At 46.2% G+C, this 17310-nt stretch overlaps 1 protein-coding gene across 17 annotated transcripts in view; it reads right to left on the bottom strand.

The window, feature by feature from the left end:
- Positions 1–17310, bottom strand: part of LOC102959813 (phospholipid-transporting ATPase IB) — a 609397-nt gene that overhangs the window by 224192 nt on the left and 367895 nt on the right. For all 17 annotated transcript variants that reach the window (XM_042984757.1, XM_042985236.1, XM_042984810.1 and 14 more), the window contains 2 exons: positions 16974–17157; positions 11905–12015 (listed from right to left, as the gene is read on the bottom strand). In XM_042984757.1, coding sequence (XP_042840691.1) covers positions 11905–12015; positions 16974–17157 — 295 coding nt within the window. The remainder of the gene's footprint in view (positions 1–11904; positions 12016–16973; positions 17158–17310) is intronic.

Genomic DNA, 17310 nt, shown 5'->3' with positions numbered 1-17310 from the left:
TCAAATTGGCTTCCGTGCAATAGCCACTGCTCATCCCAACAGGTGCCCTCCTCCATGCCCGTCACCCGCTTTCCCCTCTCCCCCATCCCCCATCCACCCTGTTTGTTCTGTGTATTTAAGAGCCTCTCGTGGTTTGCCTCCCTCCCTCTCTGTTTGTAAGTATTCTTCCCCCTTCCCTTCCCCCATGGACTTAAGTTCCTCAAGATCCACATATGAATGACAACATACGATATCCGTCCTTCCCTGACTGATTTCATTCAGCATAACACCTTCCAGTTCCATCCACGTTGCTGCCAATGGCGGGATTTCATCCTTTCTCACGGCCAAGTAGTATTCCATCGTATATATAGACCACATCTTCTTTATCCACGTGGTTTGTATATACAGTGTTTCATCTAAATGCTCTCGGGCAACGTGTGACAGCATCGAGGATTCTCGGCCAATTAACGACATCTGTAAATGCCCCCCTGGGTGCGAGGAGAACACGAGGCCACAGATTGAGCCGGAGGAATTATTTCTCAGTCATAAACATATGACCACGTTACTGGGCTGCAGTTATTTATCAGCACCTGAATTGGTAGCAATGCACGGGCAGGAGGCAAGCAAACTCCAAGTTAATCGAACAGGATTACTCAGGGCTGTTTTGCTCTGCAGCGATTATATCCAACTGCAGCATATAACAGGAGCTGTGTTTAAGGTGGCACTACCTAAAGAGGTAGTAAGGAAGACTTACCTCCTCCTAGAAGGTTCCCAGCAGAGGGTGGGTTAGAGTTGGCTATTGCAGGGCAGATTCCTATTCTGGGAAGAAGGATGAACTAGAAACGCCTCGGGCCCTACAACACTGTAGTCGAAAGATTGGTCAAATATGAAATACCTTCAAATTAATGCTCAGTGGCTAACTTGAGGGCTCTCTGCGGTCGGCCCCAGGCTAAAGGCTTTCCTGTATGGTCTTACTTAATCCTCGTAAACTCTTTGACTATGCGCTTTATTGCCCTCATTTTACAGAGAAGGAGACTGAGGCTGGGAGTAGCCAGGAGGCATGCCCAGATTTGCAGGGCTTGAGCTGGAAGCAAAGCCCCCAGGCGGTCTGACTACAGAGCCCCACCCCAACCTAACATTGCTGCTGTCTGCTAACCGCCGTCCCCAGCGAGACAGCAGATGGAGGAGGGGTTGGAAGAAGACAAGTCTGGGTTCTTGGCCCTTCTCCTCCCCCAGAAGGATTAGCAGAAAGTGTTTCCCAGGCCAACTCACCCCTCCGTCATCATCATCGCCATTATGATCAGGGCTATTCCGGTCGCATTTCATTTAAGTTCTTCCTGCAACCACAGTATTACTTGCAGTCCGGTGCCTTCCTGGTCCCTGGCTCACAACCCCGTGGAACTGGGCTTCCAGAACTCTCCAACCACGGGAAATCCTATTTCTATAGTGGAATACTACTCAGCACTAAAAAAGAATAAACCACAGACACTCACCACAATATGGATGAACCTCGAATGGGTTATGCCAAAGATCATAGAGCGGTAGAATTCCACCCACATGACCTTCTAAGAAAGGCAAAACTATAGGGTCAGAAAACAGACGAGTCATGGCTAGGGACTGGGTGTAAGGGTAGGTTCCGGACTACAGAAGGGGCGTTGGGGGGCTGTTTTGAGTGATGACAGTGCTCTCTATCTGAGGGTCATGGCAATGACACTATCATATGCATTTGTTGAGACTCACAGACTGTACCCTAGAAAGGGTTTATTTTTTTCTTTTCTTTTAATGTTTGTTTATTTTTGAGAGAAAGGAAGAGACAGAGCGTCAGCAGGGGAGGGGCAGAGAGAGAGGGAGACACAGAATCCGAAGCAGGCTCCAGGCTCCGAGCTGTCGGCACAGAGCCCGACGTGGGGCTCGAACTCAAGCACCACGAGATCATGACCTGAGCCGAAGTCGGAAGGAAAGGGTTTATTTTATTGCATGTAAATTATACCTCACAAAAAAAATAAAGTGGTATACCAGTGCACCGTACTAATAAAAACCTTCAAAAGAAAAAAGAAAACCAATAAAGCAAGGCTAACAAGGAGGTAAAAGCTCCTAGTTAGTAGTTAATGTTACGAAGAAGCAACTTTCAGATGGACAAGTGATTGACAAAACGACCATCCAAACAACATGCAGCTTAGTTAAAGGAACAATAATAAACCTCATCCTCTGATCCTTGGATGAAAGAGGCCAACATTTTAATCAATGTTCTTTCACCGGCCTGCTCAGGAGGTACAAGCAGAATTTAATGACACTAATATACTTTGCCTCCCCTCGCTTTGAAAGACCAGGCAAGAAAGCACATACATCACTTCGTGAGCCTTCTTTAAATAGCCCACTTGATCTGTCAGGGCACTGGAACTAAGAAATGAAGGGCATGCTAAACTCCCAGAACACCTGTTGGAAAACCAATATAGTGGCTCAAATGAAAACCAATATATTGGCTCCAGTGACTTGTCAGTAGGCAGTGCAGATTATTTACCACCTACAAGTATAGGCATTTACCAGAGGAGAGATGAGCTTCCTGATGTGATGCTTTTTTAACTGAAGCTATTTCAACTAAAGGGCAAATCCAAAAAAACCCTAAGTCGAAGAAAAAGAAAGACGAATTGCATTCTTATAATCATACTTCGCTTGCTTGTAAAAAAAAAAAAAAAAAGTATTCAAAACTATGGGCCAAAGTCTATTTCTCTTTCCTAAGTCAGGCCGACAAGTTTAGAGAAAAGGAGAAGAGAGGGTCCCTGCTCCTGATCCTCTCAAAGCAAATGGAGGTCAAAAAAACAAAAACAGGTGATCATTTTCCATAACTGAAATGATACACTATGAACCCCCTTTGCCTCTTCCCACTACCTTCTCCTTCGTCTGCTACAGGAGGTGCTCTTTTCTGTTGTCCCCTTCTCTTTTCCACAACCTGTGACTGAAGTCTCTGTTCTTGATCTTGGACTTTTAACCCCTTGCAATCAAATGTCATGGAAATTTACTTGCTCAGAATAGTGCTACTCTGGTGCACAGAGATGAACATGGGTAGACAGGCACGATCAGGGCATTTGTGCCGAGACACGTTTACAAAGTTGATACCGAGAATTCAAGGAAATCTGATTTCCAAAGTCTTAGGACAGCTGGTCTCTACTAGTGGAAGAAAGGACAGGAAGAAATCTAGGAGAGCAACGCAGAGTAAACTGGCAAGAAAAACCCAATTGGTAAAAATCACTTTCACCAGAGTGAAAATCTAAGAGTTTCAGCTAAAATAAAAGGTCGTGTAAGGTAGGAATGTGTTTAAAGAATGGAATCAAAATTATCCTTTATTCTCTCTCAAAAGATGAAGTTAAACAAATTCTAAACCTGAATTAATCTTCTAATACGTACTTAGAGGGTCTATTCTCTGTATGAAAATTCCACAAGGAAAGATTTAAGTTAGACCAGAAAGATATTTCCTAAACAGAAATCAGAAATATAATATGCTGGGGCGCCTGGGTGGCTCAGTCGGTTAAGCACCCGATTTGGCTCAGGTCATGACCTCACGGTTCGTGGGTTCGAGCCCCGCATCGGGCTCTGTGCTGACAGCTGGGAGCCTGGAGCCTGCTTCGGATGCTGCGTCTCCCTCTCTCTCTGCCCTTCCCCCGCTCATGCTCTGTATCTCTCTCTCAAAAATGAATAAATGTTAAAAAAAATTTTAAAAATATAGGCTACTTAAATAATCCTTTGTATTCTAAACACATTCATCACCACTCCACCCAGACACACAGAGCCCAAGAGATTCTGACATGTCAGCCTCTACTGAAATGTGTTTAATTGATTATCTGTTTATTGAGCAGTGTGTATTTAGTCCGGTCTAGGGGCAAAGTCAGAAAGAAAGGGTCCTTGCCCTTAGGGAAGTCACAAGCAATTTGGTAAAAAGAAGTAACATTCCCCCTGATGAGAACCCAGCACTAAATTATGCAGGTGTTACGTCTGAGTGCAACAGGACCTAAAGGAAAGGAAGCAAGTTGGCATAAGGGAGCTTTAAGGCACAAGGCCATGAGGTGGCCCCCCCCTTGCTGGGGTGACTTTGTCTCTGCCACAGCACCAGGAGGGGAGGAAAGAATGGGCGCTCCAGAATAAGGCACGGTTTTGCACACAGCAGACCTCTCAGAGTTCACATCACCCCGTGAGTCCTTTGCTTGATTTTGTTTTTGGACTCGCACTTTTTTTCCCCCCTCGGGGAGGTTTTATGGAGTTAAAGACTCAATCTTTAAAACATCAGGGCCTAAATACATCTTTCTTTTTTTCTTTTTTCTTTTTTTTTTTTTTTTTGGTAGAACGTTGGATCTTTACAATGAGCCTTTCAGGTAACACAGCTGCAAAAACATCATTAAAAAAGCATATACTGTCACATGGAAAAGGCAGCAAGAGTCTATTTTTGTAAAGTTCAAAGTGATGGTGTATCTTGTAGGGGAATCCCTCCAGACTGCTAATATTTCTGTGGCTTTATAAAGACTCCTTTCCGTCACCCCTCCCCACCCCTCTACCTTCTGCTGATCAACTCCCAGCTCCGTAAATGGGCAGCAACCAAGTAGGCTTGGAGAGAACATTCCTGCGCCCGTGTGCCGTCACTTCTGCGGCCATCTTCCTACTGAAACATAAAACCCAGCAAACTACACTTCTTCCCTGTTGTTTACTAGGGGCCTGGTGACTTCTGGCATTTATCACGGAGCTGGAATACACCGGGAGGGTTAAGTGGGGCAGACAGGTGCGGGCCTCTCTCTGGCAGGCCAACGGAAGTCTCTCCTCCAGCCCCCCTCGCTTGATCAGCCTGCACTCATCCCGCCAGGTCCTAGCTCAGTTCCTCCTGGCAAGCTGAGGCCCCCACGGCCCTACGGCACCACTTGTGAGAGCTCTCCCCGCACACCGCGCGCGGTCTTCCTGTAAGCCGGCACCCGGCACCGTAACTGCGCCAGTCTTCCCTGCATCCCCTACTTTCTTCCAAGAGCAGGGGCCCAGTCGGGTTCATCTGGATCCCAGGACCCCAGAGTGCTTGGAGAATGAGGGTGTGTGGGGCGGGGAGAGTACTGTTCAGAGTATTCCTACTTCTGGCGAATTCCCATCCTGTAATTGCCCACTGGGAAGCCATTCTTGAGACAGTTTTCCTTCCAACATATTAAAATTGTAAAGATTGCTCAGTAACTATCAGCTCCAGACAGGAAACGGCCAGGCGGTCACGGAGTCCACAAGCTGGGATGTTCCTGGAATGGATCTGGCCCCAGACATCTGCCACCGGGGCCCTTCTCTCGCTGTGCCACCAGCCCCGTCAAGTGGGGAACTCTGCACAGTTTGGGCCCCTGGTCCCAGCATTCCACCTGCTATCGAGTAGGCAGTCAACACCTAATGCTTAAAGCTTTTACCAGAAAACGGATGGTTTCATATGTGATGAAGTCACAGCCTGTACAGATAGGTCTCGATTCACCTTCACCTATTAACATGCTAACTTTTAAGCTCGTCACTGCAATCTAGCCCCTCAAATCAGGGCTCTTTATCAAGAAACCTAAAGCCACCTCTCACAAGGCAGACGGACAGTTCAGAAGAGGGAAGCTTAGCTACCAGGAATTTGGTCTTTCACCATAAAGAGATCTCTTATGTGTCAAGAATGAAATACGTTCTTTTTTTTCGAGGCGGGTTTAAGTCGTGCATTGTAACTAAAAGGAGAAAACGTTATTGGATAATATTTTAAAGTTTTAAAATGTCTATTCTTTGTTGATTCTAAGATTTAAAGCAAAATCTGCCCAAAGCCCATTTACAAGGCAGCCCGGGTTACTCTTGGGAAACAGATGCCAGCTTGGAACAGGGCTCACCAAATCTGCAGCATCTCTCGCACATTAAGGCTCCACAATGAGAAGCTAGTCAGATGGTAAATGAAAGAAGGGGCCGCCTACAAGTCATTGAGATATAATTATTCTCAAACAATAATGATCTAAAAAATGGAGGGAAAAAAAAAACCCCAAACCTCTGAGGTCCGACAGCAAAAAACTATATCACAACAAAAAAGATTATGTGTATGTTTTCAGAAAAAAAACAAATTCAAAGTACTTCTCTGAGAATATTTTGGGTGAAAATGGCAGTTTATACATGAACCATAATTCATTTTACTGTTTTAGTTTTCAGGTACGGAAAACGAAATGCTGGTAAACATTTTGGAACGTTCTAGAGCACAGGCTTTTTGTTGTTTGTGTTAGGCTTGTCAGATACTGACAAGTCTTAATTAGCTTTCAACAAAATTCTGTTGGTTAGTTGCATTTGATCTCAAATTGCAGGGGTTTAAATCTGTCTTATTCAGTGATATTTCCAGACCTCCATGCCAAATATGCATCCCAGTTCCTGGCCAGTATCCCATACCAGTCTAATGACCCCAAGAAAACATTAAAATTCCTTATATGTGTTGCCAAAAATAAGCAGACACTCTAAGTAGTATAAAATTCCCTTTTTTCACATCAATACCTAAGTTATTGTTATTCTCTATACTAGGAACCACCAACTCATCGCCATGGTAATTATAATAATAATCATAATTTCAAAGTCTCATCTATTTCAAAGATGATTTGGGGTCTTGTCTTTACATCACACATCAAAGTTTATAAGGGATCCGTATCATAATTTTTTGAAATGCAGGTTAAATTCAAGTAACTTCCCTATTATTTTCCTATTTGAATTTTATTATCATTAAAACTTTTCTCCATTCCGAATATTACCTTTCCCTAGGGGTTCAGAAAGTCTGAGGACAAACCAGTGCACCTAGTAAACGCTTAACATGCGGAAGCTGTTATCCTTTGAAACTTTCTTAGGCTTTGTACCCTATTCAGGAAATTCTGAGTAGCGAACCCCTACTTTGTTAAATAGCGTAGGAACTTTAAAGGATTTAATCGACCCTTCTCTCTTTTGGGAATTATCACCAAGCAGTCGCATGAGGACTTCAAAAATGTATACGGACTTTTCCCCAATCTTTACATTTATGGTAAATGCCTACCATTGTGGAAATCAAAGAGTTTTTTTTTTTTTTTTTTAAATCAGTTGTTCCTTTCTGCTTATAAATTATGCTGGGAAATAGTTACATAATGGTCATGATTTATGCTCCAGGTTAAAACTACAAAATTACATTAAAGGTCTCTGCTTGCCATCTGCCCTACATATTGACATATGAGTTTTCTGAAATCGCTTTTACTATGTCACTTGCTTATTCCAGAATGAAAAAGGAACCCCAGCTTCTAATAGCAACAAAACTCCTGTCTAGTTATTTAGATCCCCTTCTCTGGCCACTCATATATCCCACCCAACCCTACCTCCTTGCCTTCGCTAATTTTATCCCTACCTCTGACACACAAGGAACGCACCCCCTCTAGCTGGCTGACAAGAGCCCCGTTTGCCCCACAAGGCTAAGATGTTCTGCGTGGTCTAGCCCCCAGCGGAAATTTACCTTCTGAGAAATATGGTCATCTGGTCACAGCCACAAACTTAGCATTTAATCGCTGATACAAAACAAAACTACACGTAAACAAAACTACATAAACTACACTACATTGAAGGTTTGAAAAAACCTTCAATGAGCTCTCCAAAGCATAGGGTCCTGGCTACACGTTTTTGTTTCCCTCCATGTGATTCAACCAACAAAGTGCTGGTGATGTTCTTTTTAAAAATTTTTGGCATGTTTTTTATTATGGTAAAATACACATAACATAAAGTTTACCATACTAATCTTTTTAAAATGTTTATTCATTCTTGGGAGAGGGGGTGGGGGCAGGGAGGGAGGGGCAGAGAGAGAGAGACGGAGACACAGAATGTGAAGGAGGCTCCAGGCTCCTAGCTGTCAGCACAGAGCCGACACGGAGCTCGAACTCACAGATCTGAGCCCAAGTCGGGCACTCAACCGATGGAGCCACGCTGACGTCCCTATCCTAATCACGTTTTAATGTACATTCACAGCATTGGGCAGCCATCATCACCCATCTCCAGACACTCTTTGTGATATTCTGGGCATCATCTACAAGAGGCAGACAGAAAACTGCCAGTTGGTTTCTAATGATAAAAATCCAACGTGGGGCGTAGGGGTGGCTCAATTGGTTAAGCGTCCCACTTTGGCTCAGGTCATGATCTCACAGTTTGTGGGTTTGAGCCCCGCGTCGGGCTCCGTGCTGTTGGTGCAGAGCCTGCTTGGGATTCCTCCCCTCTCCCTCTGTCCCTTCCCAACTTGCATTCTCTCTCTCAAAAACACATGAACTTTAAAAAAAAATCCAGTTTTAATGCACAGAACTGTAAGCGTAGTAAAGGTGTATCTTACTGTCCATTAGCAGCACTAATAACAGATGAGGAGGGATGGAGTGAAATATAAGGCCGGTGACAATCGGGATCCAGACCACGAGGGGCAGGGGCAGGAAGGCAGACCTGGGGATTCCATCAGGAGCCATAAGAACCTTGAAGAGTTCGAGGATGGGGCACTTGGGTGGCTCGGTCGGTGAAGCATCTGACTCTTGATTTTGGCTCTGGTCATGACCTTGTGTCCTGAGATCGAGCCCTATGTCCGGCTCTGCACTGGGCACAGAGCCTGCTTAAGATTCTCTCTCTCCCTCCGCCCCTCCTTTGCTTGTCTGAGTCTGAGGGGGGCAGTGACATTTGTTTACTCGCTGCCACCATTTCTGAGTGTCTATGTTCCAGAAACTGTGCCAGTCACTGGAATGAGTCAAATGTATGTCAGAAGGCTCATCCGGGCTGCATATAGATGGTTGATGGAGCAAAGCTAGCGGTCTTTGCTATCACGCAGGCAAGAAATACTAAATAAAGGCAGTAGTGGAGGGAACAGAGAGCCAAGGTTTATGTATCTTTTGTTTTGCTTATTAATAGGGTGACCATGAAATCACTGATCCCATCATTTTGTTCCTATTTTATAATCACTCTAACCATCGGTTACTTCGGCCCGAAGAAATTTAACATGACACGTCAAATAGCACTAAGGTTTGTCAGCAAGAAGGAGCCCGTGGTACAGACTTATCAACTGATCGTGCGTGACGGTCAAGGCACTGTGGTGGCAACGCTCGAATTAGATCACTATCATTTCGGTCGAGTATTTATGGCCTCCTTAGAGGGAAAGCTGTTATTCCGCAAGGCTTTTTTGTGGGTGGGAGGGAGAGGACTTGATCATCAATCTGGGAAAGGTGAAACAGATCAAGAAGCTACTCTGTGAAACAGCACGCGATGAACCTGTGTGTAGTGACGGGGATGGTCCCAGAAGTATGGTGTGAGGTCTAACCTGAGCTGCAGACCGTATTACAGAGCATGAGGGCCTGTGTGTAAAAACACTGATTTGCTTGTATATGTCAACACGTCCGTAAACACAGCAAAGGGTCCCGAAAGAATACGCCTAAGCGAGCAGGGGGCGAGAGTGGCGGGGACTTTCAGTTTGCATTCCGTCTTGAGGTGAGGAGAGAGCCGTGGGTCCCGCAGGAAAATCAAGTTTCATAGGTCAGTGGACCAAGTGAGCATCACAGGCTCATAGGTGTACCATATAATCTTTACTGGTAATTCAAATCACCATAATCCTCACAGCAATGCCTAAGACTCTAAGTGTGTGTGTGTGCGTGCACATGCCTACCTGTGCGTCTTTTGTCACTCCGCCAAATTGCCTCTAGACTGTATTTTTAAATGACTGATAGTATATATATCAGAGGTTGTTTGACACGAGAACTTACTGGTTGTTGCCAAGGGTTTCTCCTTGAGCTACAAGAAAACCATTTGAGAGTAATACGCGATAGAATTCCTTCTCAATTAGCTACAAGGTAACCCTCAGAATGCAAAACTATTCATCGCAAAGGAGCAAATCAAAGTACGATAAGGTTTGATCTTTCGGTTCAAAACACACTAAAATTTCCCGTTTTTAAAATTACACTTAAAGTGCATGTTGGTGGCACAGAGGCTATATACACACCGAGTCAATGCTCCAGGCACAGGCGAGGATTTTGTTCTCTTGGCTTTCGAATTAAATCTCCTAGAAATACTAAATAAAAAATGGAGACCAGAGTGGTGGAGACTTTATTTCATTTTTAAATGTTACCAAGAATGTTTTTAAAGGCTGTTTACAAAAGACTGTTTACCGCTGTGGCTCAGCTACAGTCGAAAAATTAATTTAAGGAACTCACACGGCATTTTCAGGGTTTCATTCCAGAGAGAATTTTCCAGACAGACAAAAATTATACTCTTCTCATCCTTAGCCCTCTTGAAATTAAAAAAAAAAAAAAAAGGTGGGGCGGGGGGCAAGATAGGAGGTGTAAATGACTAAGCACTTCCTGGGAAGAAGTTCTGGGAAGCCAAAGGGTTGGGGGCTTCATGTAAAATGTCCTGATAAGATGTCTAGACTATCTGTAATTTGCTGACTTTGAGGAAAAACAGATTGTTAAGAAATCTTGTGAGGCCAAATGCTACAGGAGCTGAAAGTGCACGTAAAACTTCGGATGGCACGTGGGAGCAGGGATTCCTACACTCCTGCAGACCACAGCACTGGTTAGCTATGACCCCCAGTGACATTCAGGAGTGACTCCTACCACGGAGGGAAAAAAATGTCACAGAAACAGAAGGGCAAACGTATTTAAGTGCCCCCCTCCAAAAAAACCGTGTAATAACGCAGACAAAAGGAAGACACAAACTATGAGACCCGTCATATCTACAAGTTCTTACGTGGCATGGACTGAGCTGTGTTATTACCGCACAAGAGGGGCAGATGCGGTGAGTCAACTGCCTTTGTGTAAATTAGAAAAACGCATCTCTTTTTCCTGGTTTTCCTACATCTCTGCCCCATTTACCCCTTCGGCTGGGCAGCCTTGTACAGTGAACAACCTGCACAACTCAGGAAAATTACCCACTAATAGTTTAGCTACAGAGTGAGTGATGTGAACCTATGTGTCTGACCCGAATATTTGATAGGAAAGGGTAGACAATTTGGTAAAGAAATGGCTAGTCAAACCACTTGTTAAATTTCCCGAGCTGAGTACATTAAAGATCCGCATCAGAAAACGTTGATCTATGCCTTGGTTATTATTTCTGCCAAGCATTGAGAAATCAGACACAAAATAACTCGTAACAGAATGCCATATTGACACCATCCACAATTAACATTGCTTTTCTATCTCTCTGGAGCGACCACCTGCTTCCTCCTTTCTAAACACACTTGGAAACCTATTAGTCAAGATGGCCTCAAAAGCCACCCCCTTGCAGCACAGCTGTCCTGGCTGGTACTCCCACTGAGCTCACACAGAAAGGGCCCGTTCCACTTTTCCCTGGGCCCACCCTTCTCCTGCTCTAGTCCCCCTAATAAGTAAAATAAGTCCACCTGCAATTGAATCAACATCTTGAAAACCAGCTTCACAACCCAGTGAGTTCAAGAGATATTTTTAATTACCTTAGTTGCTTACTCCCCAGCCTTACCCCATTGAAATAGTACGGTCCAGATATCCCACAAGTGACAAATCAGTGCTTGGGTAACGTGCAGGTTCCATGAGAAACACAGCAAGAAGTCAGACCCTTTCATTCCAGGGAAGGTAAGGATGACTGGGTTGCCTAGAAACGTCCCAGGGGCCACCAAGACAGGTGCAAGCATCTGCCGCCCAGGCGCTGACCACCCTGGGGGGCGCGGGGTGTGAGTGACAGCGAAGTTCCACTCGGGCCAGATGCAGAGTCTCCGTGCACCGGTGGCTCGGCATGAGGACCTCCACCTGCAAGGTGCCCCCTGCTTCCGAGAGGCCACGTGCGTCACGGCTTTCCCATATGTCCCCCCCACCTTTTCTTCAGCTCTACATGAACAACATCCTCTCTTGAAGTTACCTTCAATACGTGAAGGCCTTCCGCCTCGGCGAAGAGGTTAACCTTGCTCACCTCGATAATGTAGAGGACCACGTTCTTGTAGAAGCAGTACAGTATGCACTTGGTCACGCGGTTGTAGCTCCAGGCGCCGTGAACCAACAGGAGCTTCTCCAAGTAGGAAAACTGAGAAAGAAAAAGAACGAAGTTCAGGACCGCCCATCGGTTAGGAACAGAAGCCGCAAAATGGCCTTGGGAGACGGGTAAGGGAGCAGAGGAAAGCGGAGTGTGCAGATAACCCGAGAAAACCGCTCCCTCCCGAAAACAAAAGGCAAAGCTTTCAGGTCCAGTGAGGACGACTAAAATCTCGTCTCAGATCCACCTAATTATTTTACCCCAAACACAACAGTGGACCTCCAACTGCTATTCTCCTGACGTCCTGCTTACACAAATACTTTTTTCGCCGGGGCAGAAGGGTCCTCAACTCTTAGGAGAAGGTGACCACTTGAATTGGAAGAAAAGCAAAGCAACCAGATGCTTCTCTTCGACTAGATTTTATGGTGACTTCGGGAGCAAGGGACAGGAACGCTCAGGCACCAGTACCCTTTTTACAACAGGGATGCACATATGTGTACATGACCTATTTCCACCATCAGCCTGCAGGTTAAAAGCAGCTGCACGTGCACAGAGGGGCACCCGCACTCGGGCACACACACACAGCCTTCACTTCTACACTCATTGTGTCCTCCTTTTTTGCTCCCAACCAGGGCACAGTACCTCTTGCTAGAGTGCTATGCAGTCAAGAAAAACAAAAACCCAGCAGGCAGCGGGTACGAGGTCGACGATGATGTAATGGCTCTTGCTGCTTGAAATACTGAGCGATATCCAATATTAAATGAGATATTTGAATCTTCTTTGGGGTAGGAGGGTCTTCGGGCGCCACTTGAATCCTATCCCTTCAGCTTCCTCTTAGCCTGGCTTGGCTTTCTGTGTCCTACCCCACAAAGGTCCCCAAAAGCGAATACTGAGCTGGAGGGAGAGAAATAAGGTTTGTTCTTTGTTGCTGTTGTTTGTTTTTGTGGACCGTGTCGTGCTCCGGTACAAAGGCACCATTAGGGGCAATCCTGTTTAAATTCACAATGTCTACGCATTAATTAGTCTTGTGTCACACTGATGTCCCGTCGGTTGCCTAGAACTAAACCCTCAATTACCCACTCCAAGTCAGAGGGTCGTCGTCGTCGTCCTCAGGCTCATTCTCCTAAGAGAGATCGTCAGGCTATATTGAGAATATCCACAAACATTAGAAACTCAAGAAACGACAGATGCTGGCAAGGATGTGGAGAAAGGGGAACCCTCCTGCCCTGTTGGTGGGAATGCAAACTGGGGCGGCCGCTCTGGAAAACAGTGTGGAGGTCCCTCAAAAAGTTAGAAAGAGAACTACCCTATGACCCAGCAATTTGCACTACTAGGTATTTATCCAAAAGATACAAAAGTGCTGATTCAAAGGGGGCACAAGCACCCCAATGTTTACAGCAGCTCTATCAACAATAGCCAAATTATGGAAAGAGCACAAATGTCCATCAACTGAGTGGATAAAGATGTGGTGTATATATTACCAATGGAGTATTACTCGGACATAGAAAAGAATGCAATCTTGCCATTGGCAACAACATGGATGGAACTAGAGTGTATTATGCTAAGCAAGATAAATCAGAGAAAGACAAATATCATATGATTTCACTCATGTGGAATTTAAGAGACAAAACAGATGAACATAGAGGAAGGGAAGGAAAAACAAGATAAAAACAGAGAGGGAGACAAACCATAACAGACTCTTATATCTAGGTAACAAACTGAGGGCTGCGGAGGGGTAGTGGGTGGGGGGATGGGCTAAATGGGGGAGGCGCATTAAGGAGGGCACCTGTTGGGATGAGCACTGGGTGTTACATGTAAGTGATGAATCACTAAATTCTACTCCTGAAACCAATACTACACTTTATGTTAACTAACTCGAATTTAAATTGAAAAAAGTAGAGTGGCACCTGGGTGGCTCAGTCGAATAAGCATATGACTCTTGATTTCAGCTCATGATCTCATGGTTTGTGAGACTGAGCCCCACATGGGGTTCTGTGCTGACGGCGTGGAGCCTGCTTGGGATTCTCTCTCTCCCTTTCACTCTGCCCATCCCCTGCTTGTGTGCACTCTCTCTTTCTCAAAATAAACAAACATTCTTTAAGTAGAAAAAAAGTGATGCGTGCAAAAAAAATTCTTTCGATATGGCAAACTGCCTATTTCTGATTACTTCTGAAATTAAATTTAACTGTAGAAAAGAAAATTTCTGACTAGAAATGCAGTATTTAAAAACAAAACCGTTCTGTTTCAAGAGGAAACCACACAATAGGTTCCCATTAGCTCTAAAGATCTGACACGACATCACATTTCATGAGTTGTTCCAGGAGATGGGGGTAGGGCGGTCACTCAACTACGTACTCCAAAAGCTAAATGGCCACTTCAAAATGGCAGGAGTAGGTTCATATGGAAAAATAAAACTCCCCATAAAAGCTCATTAAGGATTCCAAAGGGGATTGGGGAATCATAAAATAACTGGCTAAACAAATAAAAAGGAAGTTTGCATTTGACCTGGACCCCCTGATGCTAAACTTCGGTGGGCACAGAGAACATCTGCTAGAGTCATCCGGAATGACTCAAGTGTAACGCTACAATGATCTGTTTTCAGGAAATACACACACACACACACACACACACACACACACACGCACACACACACACCCTAAATCAAAATGCTATTTTCATGAGGTCGCTCAAAAGACGCTAAGAAGGTTGGGGGCAGGAAGGATCCTCTCCTGAGGGGAACGGGCAGCCGAGGGCTACAGTCGCCAGCACAGACTGCCCACGGGCAAGGCAGCAGCACAGGGGCGGCCGTGAGTCCCAGCAGCTGCCTCTGAGGATAAAAGCACAGGCGGGCGGAAAAGAGGTGGAACCGGAGCCTGGCCTCTTTCATCGTTTTTCCCAAGGACAAGCCTGCGAGCTACATTTTCTTCCTTCGGTATACAACCTTCCGGGGCACTTCCTCAAAGATCCGATCAAAAACGTATTCATCCACGTGAAATGAAAAGACAAAGCACACGATGTTAACTTCTGCCAGAGACGTTTATCTGATAATTTCACGAGGGGCAACGGGACTCATAAAACTGTGGCATCTCTAACTTCTGACTGAAGCGGCCGAGGCACAGTGTCGGGTGGGGAAGGTGTAAGGCCAGGAGGAAGGCCACCCTGAAGCAGCAGGACCCCTCCCCAGGCATGGGCAGGACCACGGACAGGAGAAACAAAGACCCACAGACACATGGGGCCGTGCATCAGTTCCTTTGGCAGCGGCTATAACACTGGAAGGGGAAAGAGACCCCTAAGTCTGTCTGTCTGTCTGTCTGTCTGTCTCTCTCTCCTCCCTACCCTGCTTTCATGCTGTCAACTTGAAGAGAGCAATCACTGCTCCAGATCCCACAGCCTATTAGTATGCAGTTTCAATAAAGCAGGTCATGGAATCTCCCTTCCCCAGACATTTTAAAGAAAAAGACAGGCAAATATTTGCCTGGAACTCCTAGGAAACCTCTAAAGATCCCTTCCAGCCACATGATGCCATAACTCAAGTATTTAATAATGCTGGGGGTGTATAACATCTACAGTTGCTGACAGACTACAGGAAGCGGGAGTCTCGCAGGCCTCGGAGTGGTGGACTCGGGAGAGTGAACGGGCAGGTGTGCGGGACTGGTCCCCAAGGTCACGTGCAGGTCTGGTGTTCTCTGACCCCCGGTGCTCGGACCCGAGGCAGGTCACCTAATGGGAAGGAGCCCCAGTGTTCCCACCTGGAAAATCAGAATTCCTTCCCCTACCAACTTTAGCAATTACCCTGAGGATTTCTTTGAAATCAACAGAGAAACAAGACTGATTTCGTGGGCTTTCCGGAGCCAGGAGGATTTTGTAAATTCCTCCCTGTGTCTGCAGAACCACGAGCCGGGAGGGAGTCTGAGAGGTGATCTCATGCTCTAGAACCCCGCTCCGGGGAGGGAGAGCCCCCAAGCTGCGCAGGACCAGCCCGCAGCCCTGGGGGCGTTGGAAGCTCTTTCACATTGTATACGCAGCCCCCGATTTCAGCTTGAAGGGAGAAAACGCCACTATTACTTGTGTTCACGTGATTAAGGTTAACACATACTTGAAATGACAAAACACTGGCTGACCACCAAACGCTCAGGCGTTTTATCACAAGTTACTGTAACCTGTAGACAGGAGGCCATGATCGGTGTCCACTGTGAGGTCCAGATTTTCTGGATGATCAAGGGGGGCAAATGATCTGGATCTGTCATACCTAGGGTGAGGCGGTTGGCTATTTTCCTTCAGGTTTTGGCTCTCTCTGAGGAGCAGACATCTCTCTCATTGTCAGGTCATCTGCTCAGTAACTACAAAGTACATTGGGCCCCTCTGCGGGCAACACGTGATCCAGAGAGGAACGGGCTGCACTTGGTCTGGCAGCGAGAGGCTGTTTGCTGTTGACCGTGGGTTCATCTCAGAGCAGCGGGTCTGGGCAGCACCCTGGTTATGGCCGTAGAGAAGGGTGGCTGGCGGTTGTAAATCACTGCTTTCCCCTGACTTTCAATGCCTGATGAGAGAGTGTTCTAGCGCCTTCTGAAAAGAGGAGAGACTCTGGGATGGGGACGGTAGAGAATTAATGTTATGAGCATGGCCATCCTTTAGCAAGGGATGCCATAAGGAACAGGACCAGGACAGGCAGCCCATGTGGGAGTTGAGGGTGAGAGGCTCTCATCAGCAGGACCCGAGACCTATCCGTCAGGGACGATGCCTCGTCGGGAGGACAGAGAGCTTGGCCAACCTCACCGCTGACAAATACAACCGCGACAACCACAACAACCCGCAGCACAGGGCCCTCAAGCCGCACAAGAGCAAGACCACAGGGAAATGCAAATACTCTGGCGAGTTTGTCTAGACACAACCTCAAAAGAGGGGGCAGGGTTCTTAGGGCTGGACCGAGGTCAAGCACCAACCAGGCCTTCATGCCCGGCTGATACCTCTGCCAAGGGGACGGGACAGCAGGTCAACGCGCCTCTGACCTGCGCGATGGCATAATCCGAGTTGTTGGTCGCCTGCATGCCTTCATTCCCGCTGATGCCTACGCCCACGTGAGCGGTCTGGATCATCCCAACGTCGTTGGCACCGTCCCCGATGGCCAGGGTAATGGCCTTTACCCGCTTCTTAACCACGTCCACTATCTCGGACTTCTGCAGAGGAGACACTCTGTAAGAGAAGAAAGAAGTGATGACTGGATGCGTCTTTCCAGAGGAAACAGCTGTAATCTACATTGAGCTGCATTAAAAGGGCAGTTATTGGACAATTTCCAAATCCAATACATACGTTTTATGCTCATGTGCAAAGAAGCTTTCAGAAAAC

This window comes from Panthera tigris, chromosome A1, assembly GCF_018350195.1.
Source record: "Panthera tigris isolate Pti1 chromosome A1, P.tigris_Pti1_mat1.1, whole genome shotgun sequence".
In the NCBI taxonomy this organism is placed as follows: Eukaryota; Metazoa; Chordata; class Mammalia; order Carnivora; family Felidae; genus Panthera; species Panthera tigris.
The sequence above is the reverse complement of the archived record's forward strand: the minus strand, read 5'-3'. Positions and strand labels throughout refer to the sequence as shown.